The sequence below is a fragment of the Candidozyma haemuli genome (genome assembly GCF_002926055.2).
Source record: "Candidozyma haemuli strain B11899 chromosome Unknown H_2014730914, whole genome shotgun sequence".
NCBI classification, from domain to species: domain Eukaryota; kingdom Fungi; phylum Ascomycota; class Pichiomycetes; order Serinales; family Metschnikowiaceae; genus Candidozyma; species Candidozyma haemuli.
This window is the reverse complement of record NW_020289907.1, coordinates 778,540-797,625: the sequence shown is the minus strand read 5'-3', so window position 1 is coordinate 797,625 and position 19,086 is coordinate 778,540. Positions and strand designations below refer to the sequence as shown.

At 47.1% G+C, this 19,086-nt stretch overlaps 6 protein-coding genes across 6 annotated transcripts; 1 reads left to right on the top strand and 5 right to left on the bottom strand. All coding sequences in view use genetic code 12, as the record gives it.

Moving 5' to 3' along the window:
• Positions 1 to 463: 463 nt before the first annotated feature.
• On the bottom strand, positions 464 to 1,573 carry TRP4 (anthranilate phosphoribosyltransferase; the record flags this gene model as incomplete). Its single annotated transcript, XM_025488479.1, has 1 exon — positions 464 to 1,573. The coding sequence occupies one exon, from the start codon at positions 1,571 to 1,573 to the stop codon at positions 464 to 466; it is 1,110 nt and encodes a 369-aa protein (XP_025343141.1).
• Positions 1,574 to 2,599: 1,026 nt separating this feature from the next.
• CXQ85_004870 (ATP-dependent RNA helicase) lies at positions 2,600 to 8,857 on the bottom strand (the record flags this gene model as incomplete). Its single annotated transcript, XM_025488478.1, has 2 exons — positions 2,600 to 8,495; positions 8,541 to 8,857. 2 exons carry the CDS (start codon positions 8,855 to 8,857, stop codon positions 2,600 to 2,602), a joined length of 6,213 nt encoding a protein of 2,070 aa, XP_025343140.1.
• Positions 8,858 to 9,280: 423 nt separating this feature from the next.
• PDA1 (pyruvate dehydrogenase (acetyl-transferring) subunit E1 alpha) lies at positions 9,281 to 10,480 on the bottom strand (the record flags this gene model as incomplete). The annotated part of the gene is made up of 1 exon (XM_025488477.1): positions 9,281 to 10,480. The coding sequence occupies one exon, from the start codon at positions 10,478 to 10,480 to the stop codon at positions 9,281 to 9,283; it is 1,200 nt and encodes a 399-aa protein (XP_025343139.1).
• A 2,441-nt stretch (positions 10,481 to 12,921) lies between these two features.
• Positions 12,922 to 13,221, top strand: CXQ85_004868 (uncharacterized protein; the record flags this gene model as incomplete). Its single annotated transcript, XM_025488476.1, has 1 exon — positions 12,922 to 13,221. One exon carries the CDS (start codon positions 12,922 to 12,924, stop codon positions 13,219 to 13,221), a length of 300 nt encoding a protein of 99 aa, XP_025343138.1.
• A 220-nt stretch (positions 13,222 to 13,441) lies between these two features.
• PUP3 (proteasome core particle subunit beta 3) lies at positions 13,442 to 14,020 on the bottom strand (the record flags this gene model as incomplete). The annotated part of the gene is made up of 1 exon (XM_025488475.1): positions 13,442 to 14,020. One exon carries the CDS (start codon positions 14,018 to 14,020, stop codon positions 13,442 to 13,444), a length of 579 nt encoding a protein of 192 aa, XP_025343137.1.
• A 576-nt stretch (positions 14,021 to 14,596) lies between these two features.
• Positions 14,597 to 17,590, bottom strand: CXQ85_004866 (Arf family guanine nucleotide exchange factor; the record flags this gene model as incomplete). The annotated part of the gene is made up of 1 exon (XM_025488474.1): positions 14,597 to 17,590. One exon carries the CDS (start codon positions 17,588 to 17,590, stop codon positions 14,597 to 14,599), a length of 2,994 nt encoding a protein of 997 aa, XP_025343136.1.
• Positions 17,591 to 19,086: the final 1,496 nt, after the last annotated feature.

The following is a 19,086-nucleotide window of genomic DNA, read 5'->3' as shown; positions in this document are numbered from 1 at the left end:
TTTGGAGTATAAGCTCATGTGGACTCCACCGACCTTAAGTAGTCCAGGATCTGAAGAAATGGTTTGAATTTGGTTAGAAGTAAGTGATAGAGAGAGTTTGGATGCCCTTTTAGACCCTTTTAGGTTTAATAAGTGCACCTACTTTATACTCTGAAACATGGCCCAAACAGGATCTACAACATGAAACACATGGACTGAAAACACCCAGAATACAATTCACGTCCACCTGGAATTACCCAGAACATTCTTCTATCTATAGATATACGCTTGGCGGCCTTTGGAATACCTTAACTGGCACTTTCCCACAGACATGTTTCAGATTGAGTGAGCATGTTTCAGAGTACAAACAACCCCAATAACCAGAACAAGTACTTCTGTAAGTCCAACTCCTGCCACTACACCTAACCCAATAAACCTCTCTTTTTCTTCTGTTGTCTATTATTTTTATCTATCACCGCTGTTCCTAAATGCCATTTGTCTTGGCATCGTTAAGAGCAGCCTTGAAATCCTCCAACGCCTTGGCGGCTTTGCCCAGCACAAGACTGTCAACAGCCATCTTCACACCTTCCTCCCAGGAATCCGTCAACCCGGCAATCACAGCCACAGCTGCAGCGTTCATTAAAATGTAGTCCACCAATGGATGGTTGATTGACTTGCAAGTGTACTCGGGCGTATCCTGGCGTAAGATATGTAACAAGATATCAGCATTCTGTTCAGGAGTACCGCTACGCACAGACTCCAACGAATGGTCAGGAAGCTTAAAGTTCTTGGGCGAAATGACTGTTCTGGTGATACTGCCGGTTTCATCGATTATCCAGCACTTCGTGGACCCAATCGGGCTGATTTCGTCAAGCCCAACCTCTCCCCAAACCACCATCGTGCGTTCATGCGTAGGGCTCTTCTGGGCAAGCTTAGCGGCCGCCAAAGCGTACAGTTCACCTAGTTTTTCAGAGTAGACGCCCAAAATACGTGCTCGAAGCGGGATTGGGTTCATGAGCGGGCCCAAAATGTTAAATATCGTCGGAATGCCCATCTGCGCCCGTATAGGCGCCACCTTGCCCATGCCAGGATGGAAAGAAGGCGCAAACAAGTAGCAGAAGTTGCTTTTCTGCACTATTTCAGGCGTAGTCTTATTATTCACCACGCTAAGGTCCACGCCCAAACACTTAAGAAGATCGCCAGACCCAGAAGCCGACGTCAGCGCCTTCCCGCCGTGCTTACACACCTTAAGCCCCATTCCAGCAGCCACAATAGCTGCCGAAGTCAGCACATTGAAGGTATTCTGTCCGTCTCCACCGGTGCCAACAATGTCAATGTACCCGTCTTTATCCACAAGTTCAGGCAAGATGTAGTCTGAAAACTCCAATATCGTCAGCACAGCAGCGGCAATAAACTCAGGCTCGTGGTCGAGTCCTCTCATTCTTAAAGCAGTAAGAAACGCTGCCAGCTGGATATCCGAAGGTATTCCACGAAACATGGACCTGAGAACGGTGCTCAAATCGTCTGGCGTGAGGTTTGGCGGTTCGAGAAAGAGCGACTTGATATACGGCGTGAGAACCTGTTTGGTGGACATTTTGGGAAGGAAGTGGTGGAAGTAGTAGTTGATGGATGTTGAGTGCAATTTTGGTGATAATGGCACGTGATGTGGTTTGGGGGAGGTGGTGTAGCTGACGAAGTAGGGGTCGTAGAACAAAAATAATTAGTGTATTGGAATCGGGGAGACTCGGGGATTTAGGATATGTTGTTTGTTTTTGGATTGGATGGTTTTTCGTGGAGATAGCTGGGGGTTGGCGAATGACTAATAGTGTGTGTCCTGCATTTCGAGGGACCAGGAAGTGCCATTTTGCAGCCATTCAAGGGGAGGCAGAAGCGGCGGTTGGGAGGTGGTTGGGAGGTTATTCGGGGTGAATTTGGATGGAAGTACCGGTTTTGGTTGGTTTGGCGAATTTTGGCGAGGTTTGGAGCGCTGGGGTGGGTGGTTTCAGCAGGTTGGCCAGAGGAAAGTATCAGATGAGGAGGTTTGGAAGGAGGGAGGACGGGAAGTGGAAGTGGAGGGTGATATTGGTTGATTTTGGGGGTCAGGAATGGTTTGGGCTCTTTGGTTGGCTTGGTTTCAGGGTGGGGGTGGATTTAACTGGGGGTTTCTGGTTAATGGTATGTAATTGGGAGGTGCCACTAACTGAGCTGGTTTTAATACTTGCTGGTTTCTAAGGATTATAAGTATACTTAGTTTGGAACTGGAAGCACGAAGAAACTACAATTTATTCTTTTTCGGGCGTGTTTAGATGTAAATCTGGTACATAGTCTCTGTATACTGGCATATACCTAGTACAGAGAACAGGTAATAGACAGAAGTATGATATTAATACCAATTTAATTTATTTGATCGAATTGAGGCCCCATAAGTCTATAATAATTGTTACTTTCTCAAAACCTGCCCAGTTTCTTCTGGAACTGCTGGTGTACTACCTTCCTTAAAGGACATAAGAAGGCCCCACCAAAAGTCCAAAAAAGGCCAAGTTCCAAGCCAAACAGACGATTATATCAATCACCATCTCCTCAGATTCCATAGCTTTTCCCTGTCCCCCTCAATCCTGCCCTACTGTTCATCCTGAACGTCCACCTCAAACGACATCTCCTTATCCACGTCCAAGTACGAATCACACATACACCAAACACTCAACTTATGATGTCCAGCAACAGGAACAGTAAAATCCATCTTCACCAGCTGTGTTTCGTGCACAACCGTTGTTTTCTTGATTCCATAGAGTTGCCTGGACTGGGCATCGCCAACAACCACCCACCAGCCTTCACGTTTTTCACCTGGGAACCGTGGAGCAACCACATCGAGATCGTCCAACTCCTCGTCTCTTTCAATCGTCACGGTGATCTGTTTGGGCTCTCCAGCAACAACAGCTTCTTCAAGATCAAGCTCATACGAAACGTCCACGTTCGGGTACTTGTTGACGAAATCAGCCACGTCCTGGAGCTGTTCATCTTCAAGCTGAAGCACATCGTCTCTCTCTTCGTCTTCCAAAGACATGATATCGTAGACTGTTTCAACGTTATACTTTTTACACCGTTCAAGCATGCCGTTGTTGACGTGGGGGATCTGTTTCAACGGCAGTTCTCTGTTCCACATGCCCTGAACAATCATTTGGGAAAGATCCATTGCTTGTAAAGCGTTAAGGTGGCCTTCAGACGAAAGAGAGTCCACACAAGCAAACACAAGGTTCACAATGGCCTTCAAAACGTGTTTCTGGTCGTCGGCAAGGTCGGCTGGAAGCGAAACTCGAGATAAATGGGCCTGGACAAGCAAGAACGCTTTGGTTTGTGGAGACTCCAAAACAACGTCAGAGCCTATTTTGAAAGGAACGACTGTAGCCAACTGGGCTAGCGTGTGTTCGTCGCCTGGTCTGTAAAGAAGCAGTTCAAATTCAGTGGCAGAAGTGATTGCTTCAAGTAAATCACGAAGTCTAGATTTGGCACTGAGTTCGTTGAAAAGCTTCATTGTATAGAAACTGACATTATAATGAGAAGCAATCATGGCGCCATTCAATGGCGACATCTCTTCTTCCTCGTCGTCTTCATCCTCCTCTTCGTCCATTTCAATCAATCCAGTGTCTGCCAACTCCTTCAATGTGTTCTCCACAAGGTCTGACAAGTACTCAGACACTTCCACATGGCCAACGCTCTTCAATCCGTAGAAGCTCGGATTTTGCACCAAACGACGGTAGAAGAACGTATAGGTGAGCCAGTCCACGCAATCCTGGCGAGAATGGAACGTTCTGGCTGAAATTTCATGGAGAAACGCATCGTAAAGGTCAGAATAGAGGTAACTCTCCAAAGGCATCCGAACACTAAGGAACTTCGAATAGTAAGTCACCCTAGGAGCATGTACAAGCGCAAGCACTTTACCTCCAGTGGAAACACCCACCATTTCGAGAATATCGTTCAAGTAGTAGTCTGTGTTCTGGTGAACCTCTTCGTCCTGGGACCCGAAAACCACCACGTTTGCAGCCAGAGGAGCGTATTTGGAGAAGGATTTGGTGGAAATGCCTGTTTCGATGAACCCGCCAGTAAATAACCTGGTAATGATTAATTGGTCTCTGGAAGATAAGCCCTGGTGGAAAATAGCCACTCCTTTCTCCACAAGCTTTCTTGCAGCGGGATCTGTGATCTTCAGCAGGTAATTGGCAATTTCTGGATGTGGTTTGGTGAATTCGGCAGTTTTTGACGATACTTCATGGAGAATCTTCCTGTTGGGCACGAAAACAAGCGAAGAACCTTCAGTTTCCTTCAAAAAGCCAGCCACTTTGGGCCAGTTCAGCACAGTATACTGAGCACCGGTATAAGCTTCAAACCTGATCTCTTTAATCGGCCTGGACCGCTCGTAAGCTTCAAAATTGAAGATATTCTGTTTCAGGCATCCCAACCACTCGCCAAAGTCTCTTCCATATAAAAGTGGATGAGACAAGGCCACAATTCTAAGCTCCAGCTGTAAATGGGCACTCATTAAACGCATTCTGGAAAGCACCGTCTCGTAAGCTGCACCGCCGTGTTCTCCACTCGAAAGCAAATGTGCATCGTCTGCAACAACCAACCCAATCTGTGTAATGGCCTTTCTTTGGCGCCAGCGCCTTGTAAGTGCATCAAATTGGACTGGAGTAGCCAAAACCAAATGGGACGTGGCCTGGATCTTTATATCTGCAGAGAGATCACCTGTAAGCTTCGAAATCTGCTTTGGAGGGTCCGTCAATTGAGAAAACTTCTTCTGCCATGCTTTAAGATTGGCATCCACGAGTTCCTGGCTCGGCTGGAGGTAAACACACCGTTGCTTATTGTGTCTCCAGTGGTTAAGTATAGCCAATTCGGCAAGAGCGGTCTTTCCAGAACCTTTAGACATTCCCAAAAAGACGTTCTGTTCGGTGTTCCAAAGAGCATGGAAGACCTGCGACTGGAACTTGTTGAAATGGATGAAATCGAAGCAATCCACGAACTTTTCGTCCTTCAATGCTGTAGTAGGAATGCTCTGGACGTCAAGCAACTCGGTAGCAGACAGAGGTTTCTTGGGAAGCTGTGTGTGGAACATCTCGACCGGTTGTCTCCACAGACAATTGAGCCATTTTTCACTCACGGCAGTTAAGTATAAATTAGGAGGAAGTGGGTCTGAAATAGGCACAAATATGTCTAGAGCGATGGTCCTGTGGATGTTCTTTGGCGTGATTTGCAAGACATCGTTGTGTAGGATGATTTCTCCATTGACGTCTTCCACTAGAATGAGAAACGACTCTTTGGAGCCATGAAGCGTCCTGTTCCATTCCCAGTTGGGGTTTATATCCGCCAGAATACGTAAAGTGTCCTGAGAAATAGGCTGGGCGTTGCATTTGATGTCCAATTTCGGGAAATTCTGGAGCAAACTGTACGCCAACTGGCTCTGGCCCTTGAAGTTGAATGCCTCTGCAAGTTCAGCAGCGTTAAGGTTCATGTAACTGACAAAAGGCAAATGGGACGCTTCCGTGGCCTTGATGATCTCAAAGGGAACCAAACTTCCGTACTGTCTGAATGGAGAACTGGTGTTCCAGGTCCGTTTTTCCACAATCTTACAGAGCTCCAACGTGATAGTGGCAGCTGAAGCCCACATTTTCTTCAAACAGATCTCGTGGATGGCTCTAAGCAACCGGCCTGCCGACTGGGTGATGTAAATCATATCAGCCATAAGTGCAAACCCTTCGAGTTGAAGATGTGCAATGTACGCTTGAAGCAAGACATTGATTTTGGCCAAAGGTTCATTGGGAGCTTCTTTAATGGCAATGGGACACTTTTCAGCAAGTTTGGCAATCTCGAGCTTCTCTTCTTGTCTCACTGGCACGTACTTGAACTCGTCTGAAGACGCAAAGATCCGAAGAACGTCAATCTCTGACATCCACGGTTTGAGCTTGTTGTGGTACATGAACATGGTGGAATGGCCAATGTAGAACCCAGCAGCGATTTTACCTAATTCTGTGGGGATAACCAGACCCGTTTCAGCGTTGTAGTTCACCAATTTGTGGTTATCCAAAATAGTAAACGCAGAATGCACCAAATCTGCTCTTTTCCAGTGCAACGCCTTATCGTCAGCGTAGTCAGCGCCAACCTGGTATAACTTCGGCGACTTGAGCATTCGAATGTACAAATAAGTCAGCCCAAGCCACTCCACCGCATCGTTCAACGACTTAACCTGGCCCAAAACAATCTCTGCATTCACATTATCTGCCAACTTGCTCATAAGCTGAGACTCAATTGGAAGCTGCTGGTTCAACACTGCCATATAGTACTGAAGCTGGTCGTGTGCTGTGATGATCACACCTTCACCAGACTTGTCGTAACGAGGTCTACCGGCACGACCCAACATCTGGAGGATATCCTGGGGCAGAAGCTGGACCCAGGCGCCTTTTTCTGGAGAATAAGTGTCTGTACCTTTGATAACAACGGTATGGGCAGGTAAATTGACACCCCACGCCAAAGTGGCTGTAGAAACAAGTACACGAATGTGGCCCTGGGCGAAAAGGTCTTCCACAGTGCCTCTATCTTCCTTTTTAAGACCAGCATGATGGATACCAAAGCCAGAAGAGAGAATCTGGCTTAAGTTCTTATTGTGGGCGTTTTCGGCTTCTTGGCGAAGGATTTCCTGGGTTCCTGCGCTGGAACTGGCGATACTGACTTCCTCTTCCTGGGCTTTTTCAGCAAGCCATTTAGCGGTTTTGAACGTATCCTTTCTGGAATGAACGAAAATGATAAGCTGGTGGTTGTTTTTGATGCTTTCTTTCATTTTATCGTAGCACGCTTCGTTCATGGCTGCAACCTTCTTGATAGCTTTCTTCTCTTTAATTCCAACGTACTGCTGTTCCAAAGGACAAGGACGGTACAGGGCGTCAAAGAAAAAGAGCCCTTTTTGTAAATCAACATCAATAAACCGTGCAACGTCTTCGTAATTCGGCAAAGTCGCAGAAAGCCCAACGATTCTTGTATCTGGAGATCTCTTTGCTCTGACAATGATACTCTCCAAAACAGGCCCTCTATCGTCGTGCAACAAATGAATCTCGTCAATAATCAAAAGCTTCACTTGCAGAGCGTACAGGGATTCTGTAGCTTTACGAGTAACCACATCCCACTTCTCAGGCGTCGTAAAGAGGATCTGTGTTTCTGCAATCTCTTTCTGGCTAAGACTGGAATCACCAGTGAACTCGTTCACCACCACGCCAAACTGTGAAGTGAGTCTTCTTTGGAACTCTCTTGTTTGTTCTGCAACCAAAGCCTTCAAAGGTGCAACATAGACTGCTTTGAACGACTTTAACGCTATACGGCCCGTTTCGTCGTTACGGTAGTTCGATAAAAGTCGAAGAAACGTAAGCATGGCGACGTTGGTTTTACCAGCACCCGTAGGAGCACAAAGAAGAAGGTTTTCGTCGCTCTGGAACGCCTGGGGGTAGATTTTTGACTGGATTCTGTTCAAAGACTGGGTTTCTCCAGATGGGAAGGCCGCCTGGGCCCATTGGGGAAGTTCACTTATCGAAACAAGCGACTCGTTGGTCGATTCTAGCGAAGGTGGACCTTCTGGCGCTGGAACTGAAATAACATCGTAAAGCTTCTTGTTCTGCTGGTACGAGCCTTTCGGAAGACTGACCTTGGAAGTGGCCATAAGATGAGCTCCTTGTTCGAAAACAAGCCCTTCCAAATCGACAATTTTCGGTTTACGAGCTTCAGCAGGTTTTGTCCTTTTAACTGGCTCCTCCATCTCTGAAGCTCTTCTTTTCCTAGACTGATCCACAGCCACGCCAAATTCCTGGAGAAGCAGATGGAGCCCCATTTCCTTCATTTCCTCAACCGCCTTGGCTTTCTCCTTCTCGCCACTAAGCGCTTGTAGCTGGAACATGATCTTCCATCTGTTGTCTATGCATAGTTTGACCAACTCGAGGTGTTTAAAGTCGGTAGCTTCCATAAGCCTCGTTTCAAGCTCGCCAGACGGAACGTTCCTATCAAACAAAACCTTCGTAATCTTCTTACACTGTTCTCGAACAGCCTCAGGCTCCCATTCTGGTTCCACGGCAGCCACTCTATTATACATGAAGTCACGTTTGATCTCCAGCAAAGGCAAAATCGTGGATTTCGGCGTCTCCCCCGCCTGAACCGTCACATACAGCGAATCCTGAAGCACAGGCTCGGTTTCCTGTTTTTCCACTCCAGCTTCAGGCTCCACCACCACATTAGTATGTGTTTCCTGTTCGTTCTCCTCCTCAAACTCGATACCCACGGCCTGGGCGCCGTTTTCCCCAGCACCTTCCTCCTTCTGGTCGTAATCTGTGATCTTCTGTGAAAGCCTAATCAACACAGAAAGCTCATCCTCAGTAAGCTTCACCGAGAGTAGGTCCTCTATTTCGGCCCTTTTCACGCCAGCACCCTTGCTTTCATCCTTCAACACCTCAAGCACCGTATCGGCAGCCGAAAGAATCACACTATGTGGTTGGTCAGGGATATGGTGTCGTATTCCAGCCGTAAACGCTTCAAACGCCTGTGCATCTGCCTCTGTGGTTGGTTTATACGCTATATCTTCGAAATTGAGGTCTCTTTCGAGATTTAGCAGGTTATTTGAAGGCTTTATTAGCTGGTCTTCGGATTCTGCCGACCTGGCCACCCGTTTTTCAGTGTCTTCTTCCGTTCTGGCTCGAGAACCCATCTCTTTCATAGTAATGTGTCCAGCCATCGAAGCAGGCGCCGAATCTGGCTCATTTTGCACCAGCAGCCTGCGGCCGCTCAGTAGAGCCACGCCAGCTAGCTCTTTTTGGGAGTAGCCTCCGTTTTTCTGGTTTTCAGACATGGCAATGGGAAGATGGGAAGTAGGTTGGTAGATGAAAGTTGGTGATGAGCGCACGTGACTTGGATGAGTAGCGATGGACAGAGAAGGGTCAGTAAAAAGGTGAAGGAGTGGTGTTTTGGGGGGTTTAAGGGGTTCGTTGGGTTGGTGGAGAGGAGGGGAGTACGGTGGTGTGGTTGGTTTTTTCGTGGGACCGTTTTTCGTGGAGTTGGCGTTGGCTGCAAAACGCATACTTAAGGGGAGGCAGGAGGGTGGAGGGAAGCAGAGTAATCAAGCATCCAAAAACAATTCTACATCTACTGGTGGAGCATATGGCCACCTCCTGGTCACCTCCTGACTCCCTCCTGACAGCCGGTAGGCTGTCAGTCGGAAGCCATGAGGGGCCAGTCGTCTTTCATCTATCTGTTCATTGACATTATTACTCGCTTAGTAAACGTGGTTGGAAAAGTCGTTCTTCTCAAAGTTCCAAGTATCGTCGGAAATTCTGCCTCTCAATTCAGGAATCTCGGTGCCACGCACGTAGACGTCCTCAAACAAGATAGACATCTTGGCCTCTGGAGGAGCATCGGCCTCAGCAGCAGCAACCTGCTCGTCAACGTACTTTCTGGCAGCCTTGTCGTAAGACTTGATTTCAGCCTCGTCGGCAATGTTCAAGTCCAAAAGAACCGCCTTCAAACCGGCAATTGGGTCGTTTCTCGATCTCATGTGCTGCACCTCCTCTCTGGTTCTGTAAGTGGTACCTGGGTCAGACATGGAGTGGCCACCGTATCTGTAGGTCTCGTACTCCATGACCAAAGGACCGTTACCGTTGGCACACCAGTCCTTGGCGAACTTGGACGCCTGGTAGCACGCCAAGATGTCCATACCGTTCACCTTCAAACCAGGAATGTACTGACCTCTCTTGTGGTACTCAATCATGGCAGACGATCTCGAAGCTGAAGTACCCATACCGTACTTGTTGTTCTCGCATGCAAAGATACATGGCAAGTCCCAGAGCTTGGCCATGTTGTAGGCCTCAAACACCTGACCCTGGTTGGCGGCACCGTCACCGTACAACGTGAACGTAGCGTTCTTCTCGCCTCTGTACTTATGAGCAAAAGCCAAACCAGCTCCAAGCGGCACCTGAGCTCCCACAATACCGTTACCACCATAGAAGCCAGGAGCAAACATGTGCATGGAGCCACCCTTACCGTAAGACACACCCGAACGCTTACCCATCAATTCGCCCAACACCTCCTTGACAGAAGCACCTCTCATGAACGCAAACCCGTGACATCTGTACGACGTGATCACAGTATCCTTATGGTTGATGGCACTCTCAATGCCCACAGCAATGGCCTCCTGGCCCACCGACAAGTGGCAGAACCCTCTGATTTTCTTACCCTTGTACAAAGCGTCAGCGGCCATTTCCATTCTTCTGATGATGATCATATCCTTGTACATCTGAAGAAGCGTGTCCTTTTCGGTTTCAAACGTCAACTCTGGCATCTGGTCAAGCTTGTAGCCTTCAAAAGACGACGCAGGAAGGTCGATCAGGACGAGGTCCAGGGCCTGGGAAGCCAACAGCCTGGAGGCAGAAATGGCCCTGACCGGGTTGATTTTAGTACGAACGGCACTTCTAAGCATTGGGTAAATGGAGAATAGAAGAAGTGTTGATGGAGGATTATTGGGATATTTCGGGATGGACTTTTCCGCGCTGGGTGGGATGCTCGGAGGTGCACTTCCGCGCACGTGACCTCGGACTAGGTAGCCCACTGGCCGAGCCCCACCCAGGGGGAACTATTGAAAACTAAGCAGATATTGGGGTTATTTGGGTGGTTTTCCACCCATTTTCACCCTCAAAAATTCAAAACCCCCTTGGTTTTGCAGGATTGACGGAGGGTTGTTGGAGCTGAGGTTAATGACCTGCATATAAGAAAACGTCAAATGGCTGCGAAAAGCGAAGCGGACTCTGACACTCCGAGCCGTATGTTAGGAGAAGTCCGGGGCGTGGTGGAGGTGTTGGTTTTGGAGGAGGATGAAGGGGCGGGAGTTGGTGATAGGGTTTTGGAGGGTCTGTTTTTGCTTATATGTAGGTTTGGGGGAGTTTGGGGGACAAGTGGGGGAACAAGTGGGGGGCACAATTGGTGGTTTGTTCGTTTCGGTGGTTTTTGTGAGTCTGAGGTTGATGAGAGGTGGAAGTAGAAGATGTAGAAGGAAGTAAACAGTGGGGGTCAAGATTTAAGGGTGATTTATGTGACTGTTTATTGGAATTGGAAGGTTTGGGTGGTCCTCTTCTATTTTTTTTAATTTTCATTGGTTTTTGGTTATTTGTTTCTGGACTCGGAAGGTCTGGTGGAGTCAGGTTGAGGTGGGTCGATGGTGATGGATAAGGTTTGGTGAGGTTTGGAAAGGTTTTGAGGGAACTGGGATGGGATGTTTTGGGGAATTGGAAAGGGGGATTGGAAAGGGGGATGGTTTGGGGTTTGTGGTGGTTTTCGGTGGAATTGGGGGAATTTATTGTGTGTTTCTCTGTAAGTGGTACTGAAAGGGCAGTGGCTGGATGGTTTGGTTACGTCGTGAGGGAAAACGTTGAAGTGGAAACTAAAGTAAATTTCTTGCATTTTATGGATTTATTCTGGGGTTTGTTTGCCGTCGTAGTTCTAGTAATGGGTGAATAGTTGGTGTTTACTGGTTGCTGGTTGGTGGACAGCTAACAGACTACTTTGTCTTTTCTTAAAGTTAGGTACTTTTAGGAAATAGATAGATGAGGGATTGTTAGGCTGACTGGGTGAGTTTGGGCTTTCCTTGTTTATCTTTCCTTATCAGGGCTTCATTTATGCATTTATCCATTTATACATTTAGAGTATGTGGGATGAAGTGCTACCAACGACATAGGACTTAAGAGTGACCTATGGACGCTCCGCCCTTTTAATTTGGCCTTCTCCTAGCCGGTAAAACCTCTAATAACGTAGTTTGGGTATTTTGAGGGCCTGGATCAAAGCCTGGAGTGTTATGGTGTATGAATTGTCCAATAGATATCAATATTGAGCGTTGTAAGCTTCCTTAGTCCAATATGATCTAAATGGAAATGCTCTGTATTTGTAGAAGTGCCAATTCTGGGCTCTTCAGTTCTGTTTATGTCGTCTTTGGTAAGTTATGTTGTTCAGTATGATCCATATAGATAGTCTCTGGTGATGGAACAAACTAACAACTAAACACCTGCTTCTCCTTTTTTATGTTCTGTTTTAATTCCTTAAACTCACAGCCTCACCTGCCAGCCCAATCCTTTCACGCCTTCCATCTTTGTTTCCAAATGAAAAGTATCCATCTGTTCCGTCTTCCTCTTTACTCTACCTTTCTCCATGGCCATAAACTCCATCTGGAACAAAAAGCCTGAAAAAAAAAACCTTTAATTCCATAAAAACAATACATCTTTTATTCAAAATAAGGGACTTCTTCTTTCCATCAAGCGATCCAGACAGATATATATGTATTGCTTCCACCACTGACTATCAAATGAGCAGCTAAGAGAACAGCCAATACGTCTTTCCACTTCTTTTTTTCCCCAAACTCCACCCAACAGAGCCCCAAGCCTCTATCAAACGTCTTTTTCACATTAAACCCACCAAATTACAAAAAGCTACGCTTCCCTTTCCACCTTCTCTTGATGCCCTTCGCAGCCAGTCAACTTACTTTCCACATTCTTCAACCACCAAAACCACCAAAAAACAGAAAACCATCAAACAAACAAACCCACCCAACCTTAAAGAGATCAACTAATTATTAAGTAAACAAGAAAAAAGTGACTGACCCTTCTTCTATATGTACCTCTTCTCATTGGCTCCACTAAGGCATTTCGCAGCCAAAAAGCACCACCGCCAAAGCCAAAAAGAAGCCTAAAAAGACTATTTCAACACCTTCTTGACCTCCAAAACGCCCACTATATCCCGTCAATGCCCTCCCTTTCCCTCCAAAAGCTTTAGTTTTCGGTTTATTCCAATTTTTCAAATTTGATCACGTGACCTCGCCTCGTATATCGTTCCACTCTTCCCGTAACCTTATCAACCACCTCTTCTCCACAAACCATGCATCCCCAGTTAGACAGAAACAGGTTCGATAGCTGTGAAAAGCTCATGGACGCTCTTGAGGAGTGCCACAAAGCCGAGTTTCTCAAAAAGGCCATGGGCATGTGTAACTTTGAAAAAGACGAGTTGACCAAATGCATTCATGCTCAAAGATCAGACGACGCCAAGGCAAGAATTAGAGCCAGCAGAGAGAAGCAGAAGGTTTTGAAGGAGCAGCAGAAGAAGAGAGATGAGGAGTTGTATGGGAAGAATAATTATTTGAAGAAGGTGATTGAGATGGAGGCTCTGAAGAGGCAGTAGAGCAGCTGAAGATCAAGAGCAGCTGCAAAGCTGCTCGAGAGCTTCGGCTGTCAAAACTCCCTTGACACCCCCTTGGCACGCCTTGACACCTCTTAGACCACCCCGAAAGCCTCCCATGGGCTTTGTCGGCCTCACCCTGGGCTTCATTTTCCGTTTATTTCATTAGCTTGTATATATCAAAGACCACATTTACCGCAGCCCTTCTAGTAGCCCAGCGAGCTTAGTCCTGGCGGGTCTTGAGCACACGCTTGATCACCTTGTCCTTCGTGACAATATAAACCACAGCTCCCCACCCAGACAAGGCGTCTCTGTCCACCGCATTCAAAAGAGCCTGAGAAATCGTCTCAAACAAATCCTCCGGCTCCAAGTCGGGCTCATAAAGAGACTCACACATACCGTAAAGCTGGTCGCTGGCGGTTCCTGAAACAATGAAATCCTTAGCGGCGTCAATACACCCAATCAAGTCAAACCCACAAATGTACGGCTTGTTGGTCTTCAGCTCCAAACCAGCCACAATAGGACCCACAAAAAATGGACCAAAACGCTTCTCGTACAATGACGAAGACACCAAGTTGGCTAACGTCTGGGGCTCAATCTCTCTTTCTTCTCTCAACTTGTACAAGTTGTTCTTGAGACGGAAGTCTTCTTTGAGCGTGAGGACGTCGGTGGCGAGGCCAGTGAGGCCCAAGAAGGTTTTGTCGCCGAATTGGAACACTTTTTCGAAGTTGTTGGATAACCCTAAGGACTGGTTGCCTAGTCTGAGATCTGAGGCAATTGCTATGCATTCTTTGCCGACCATGGCGACGGCGGAGCCACCTGGATGTTAGTATTGAATGAGGGAGTCTGATTGGACTGGGAACGTACCGTTGATGGAACTGGGGTCTGACATGGTGTTATAGTAGTAGTATTGGTATCGACGGCGCCACCTTTGATATTGCCTCTTGTCAGAGTAACTGTGTGCAGTGACTCTATATCATCACGGATATCGGTCAGAGTCAAAGACGGAACTCGATAACCGGTTTGGGTATCCCGAGGAAATGAGGACAAGTGAAATTGGATCACCAAATAGGAAATTAGCGGAATCCAATTTCACCTGGATTGGAATATATAAACTGGCGTTTTTCGTCTTTATAGAGAGTCTAACTAATACAAGAATCCATCTAGTTGTATAACATATAACAAGACTGTATAAGATGCTGTACTGCACTACGTACTGTACAGAGTCTAATGGGAAACTCCAACACCTCTGTTTGGTCACGTGATGGGTCACGTGATATCCCCCAAAACCCATACCGACAATTTTTTAGTTTTACACCTCTGTACACAAAATATCCATACATTGCCTCTCTATTCATAGTCCTTGTTTCTCTTATTCCTAGATCACATTGTCAAACTCCTCGTCCTCTTCCTTGATGGTGTTTGTACTGAAACTCATAATGAGCTCTCTCTTGGCCTGGTTCAACTCTCCCTCGCCAGGACCGCTGCTTTTCACGTCCGCAGTGAGTAGCTGGTTGATGGGGCTGCTCTCCAGGTCCTTAATATCGGCAAGACTGAAGTTCTTGGGCAGTTTCACCAACGTGCCGGATGTGTCTTCCAAACCGGTGGAAACATCATACTCGGCATCCTCTTTCTCGTCTCTGGACTCAGGTAAAGCGTCTTTCCTTCTGAACATCATGTAGAGGTCGGGAGTAAGCATACTGAGCTTTTCAAGCTCCTTCTTGGCCACCTTAATCACTTCCAGTTCGCTTTCATGGTGTTCAGTGAGTCTTTTGGCAACTTCAGCACCAACCTCAACGTCATTTTCTTTATCAATGGTGAGTTCCGTGTCGTCAATGATATCCTGCTTAAGCTTCTCGTAAACGTCGTCTTCAACAGCATCAAATCTAAGCTTGAGGCCGTATCCAAGCATAATCACGTAGTTCTTGTACTTGGTAAGCTCAACCTTATATTCGTTAGCACGGGTTTCGTAGTTCTGGGAAACCAACTTGTAGTTGGAAGTGCCGGTGAATTTTCTCATGTTCCTCAAGAATGTCGTTCTCATCTGACTAAAATTGTTATAGTAGCCCTTCAAGCTGTTATAGTACTTTAGCGTCATCAAGAACTGTTTCAGCAATCCCTCGTGTTGCACTTCGTCTCCCTCGTCAGCCACAGACAAGTTGCTGATGTAGACGCCCTTTGGAAGCTGCTCCCATTTACTGATATTTCTTGCCTTCTTGAAAGCATCGCCCATGGAAACAAGTCCGTCCAAATGGGTCCAGCCGTACTCTAGAGACGAAACACTTTCTTCGAGTGGGGGCACGGCAGTGATCTTTGAAGCCCAGAAGTTACAGGTGTTGACGTACTCAGTAGCGACTTCCATTGTACCAGCTTCAAAAACGAACTTCTTTGGAGCCTTCTTGCTTGTTTTAGGGAACGACAACGACCATTGGATCTTATCAGACAGTTGAGAAAGCGACAGGCGTTCAAGCTGAGCAATGGTAGAACACAAGTTGTAGTTACCCATATTAGCAGCGTTCTTAAGCCAGTTACCGTCACCAATATCGTCCTCGTCATCTTCAAGATCAACACCAAAAGCAAGACTGTGTTTTCTGAGCTTCTTCAACTTCTGCTGTTGTTTCTTGATTTGCTTAGGGTCAAAAGAATATAATCTGAGCTCACCTTTAGATACCACAACAAAGTATTCGCTGAACTTTGTGGAAAAGGCATGGTGGTTGTGGCTGGTTCCCACAGTAGTAGATACAGAAGCAGGTTCCTTTGGAGCACTCTTGAAAAAGGAAAAAAATCCGCCTGGCTTTCTGGAAGTAATGGAAGAGGCGCTCAGGAGAATACCTGAAGAAGCAGGCGTGTGCACGTCGCCATTTCCAGTAGAATCCAGCTGGTCATTGTTAATAATACGAAGCTTCAAAAGACCTTCTTTCAAGTAAGGGGAGCCCTGCAACTCTAACTTGAGGTCGTACGAGTCTTGGAAGTTTGCCACGTCGAAATCTTCAAGGTCTTGCTTGCCATTGTACAGTGTATCCAAGTTTGGAAGATCAGTGGTCAGAAGCGAAAGCTGGTCTTCTGGAGCGTTGGACTGTCTGCTGACGATGGACGCTCTGGAGCTCTTGTGACCCAAAGAATGCCCATAGTGACGCAAGTGGTCCAAGGAAGATCTATTCTTCAAGGTATTTCTTTGAGAATTGGTGTTGGAGTGCAAAACACGAGTGAAGCCCACACGAGCACCGTTCAGGCCGTAGCCAGCGTTATTAGATGTTGCAGTGACGTGGGAAACAGCAGAACCGCCCGATCTCACCTTCAGAAGCGCCAAGGAGTGTCTGCGCTGGCCATCATGGTCGGTCGAGAGGTTTGAAGTGTTGGAGATTTGCCTGGAAAGGTCAAAATCTTCGCCGTTCACTTGTGGCAGTGCTGGGTGATCATTAGAGTTGCCAGAGACAGTCAGGCGGATTGTTTCAGCCACAGAAAGACGGTTGGAGTTTGTAGAAATCACGCGTCTTTGTGAAGAAGTGTGGAGGGTAGAATCGCTAGTTTTCTTCAAGTAAAGCTCTGAACGGGCCAAATCGTCATAGTACGAGTGAAGTTCTCTTTCGATCTGGATCTTCTGTTTGACAGAAAGCTTACTGGAGGTCTTCTTGTTCAGCTGGAGGAACGTCGTGAACGTATTCCTCACGTAATCAGCCTGTGAAATCGAACTCTTCTTGCTGATTTCCAGGTTGTGAAGCGCCGTGTTGAGCAAAATCAAACTGTACAAGATAATATAGATTTTTTCGAAATCTCTCGTGCAAAACACGTTCACTGGGTTCTGGCGAATGTACAGTTTCGTGAACGCCAGAAGAATACGGTCGATCTCCTGGGACTCTCCCTTCAAGTACAACTTCAGGCACAAAATTCTCGTGGATTTCACCAAACTGGGGCTCCACGTAAACATGTCCATGTATAGCTCCCTGATAGCAGCCGAGTCCTTATCGTCCGCCGCCAAAAACTGGGTATACTCTTCGGGCCTGATCAGCACAAACTCCTCGTTATAAAGCTTCTTTGCAATCTCCACAAGCTCGTCTGCAGCCTCTTCTTCCACCAGCTTAGACGTGTTGTTTTGGGTCTTTTCAGGCTCCTCCAGAGCCAGCGTTTCCTCCACATTCACGTTTTCCAGCACCTCCTCCTTCCCGTCCTCCACCTTCTCTGGCACCTCCACAATCACCACAGTCTCCTCCACACGAGGCGAATCTGTCTTGGTCACCTCAGCTTCCTCCAAAGGCTCTTCCAGCGGTGAAGCGCCCTGGTGGGCATCGGGCGGGGCATCCTGTTGCCCCACTTTATCGACTTTTTCCGTTCCGTGAAGCGTCTCTGACGAGTCTGTCTTTGTTAGCGACATCAAAAGAGTGTGGTTGGCGGATGATTTTTCACGAAACTCAGGGTGGTTTTTGGTATCAATGAAGATTCGAGGTACAGTCTTTAGACGACATAGGATGGTGTCAGTGCGGCGCGCAGGTGGGCTGGGAGTGGTGCACGGGTGTTTCAAAAAACCAGCCGATTAGGCTGGGTTTTTGGAAAAAGTAACTATATTGGTGGATTCTTTGGGGCCACTTTTGGCGGCAATTTCAAACCCCAGCTCTTTTGCTGTATTTTTCGTGGAAATAACTGTGGGTTACTACCAGTGAAGGGTGCGCGGCGGGAGCCTCAGGAACCACCCACAGCTAACCCAGAAGGTCCAGTTATCTCCACGAGTTTTAAAGATAAAGAAGTGAAAGTAGTACGGTTGGAGAGAGAAAGAAGAGGAGATTTGAAATCACCCAAAAACCGCCAATTTCCGTCCATACCTGCCCTTTTGCGTGTCCCTTTCTAGTCTTTCTTGGACCCACGGCAGCGCGGCTAAACGGTATTTTTTGCACCCAATCGAGGCAGCCCAAACCCTTCCAATACACGAACAAGTCACTCCAGAAGCTTAAACGGGTCAACAAAAGAACAGATCTGAGCGGCTCTCAACGACAATCAGCTAATGCAAGGATGTAGATTTCCCAAAATTCCCTTCCTTTCTACGTCCTCTTTTTCTCCATTTTCACTGTTTCCTCCTCCGGAATGGCCCGCACGATCCCATTGTCCACCGAGAATGCTACTCAATCAGGTAACCTAATGAAGGTGGAAGAGGGGCTGAAAATATGGAAGTATGGAAATGGGTTTGGGATTTGAAACGTAAGGGTTGGAGATTTGGAGGTGGAGGTTGGAGGGTGGAAGTTGGAATTGGTGGTTGAATGGCATATGATACTGGCTACTGAGCACTGACTACTGACTACTGAGGACTGAGGAACTGAAGAACTGAAGAACTGGGGTCTTTTCTTGACAATACATGGTTGCAACTACAATGGCCAAGGGATGGTTTTTGGAGGTCTTTTGGGGGTAACTTAGTGTTTTGGGTTCTTTGCTGGGTTCTTGACTTCTTGGTTTCTTCCTGGTTCTGCTCTTGCTTCTGCTCTGGCTGGCTTGTCCAGACTCACCATACCATTCTCCTCTGCTTCCAGTTCATTTAGTCTATTCCATGCAATTGGTCAATTCCTGGCTTCCAATGCTCTGGACACTGTTTTACTGCTTTTCTTTTTTCTTTTCCGTCCCTCTCCTTTCTTTTCCCTTCCTTTCTTTTCCCTTCCTTTCTCTTTCCCTTCCTTTCTCTTTCCCTTCCTTTCTTCCTCTCCCTGGCGTTCATTCCCGCCTGTGGCATTGGATGACCAGCGGCATGTCCATTCTTCTTTGAAGGTATTCTGACTAAGGTTCGGTTTCGAGCGTTTGGAATGCAAATGTTTCGGTATGCTTTGTCCAACGGCTAACGGGAAACGGTCAGGGCTCTGGATCAGGGAAACGATTGGAAAGGAAGCT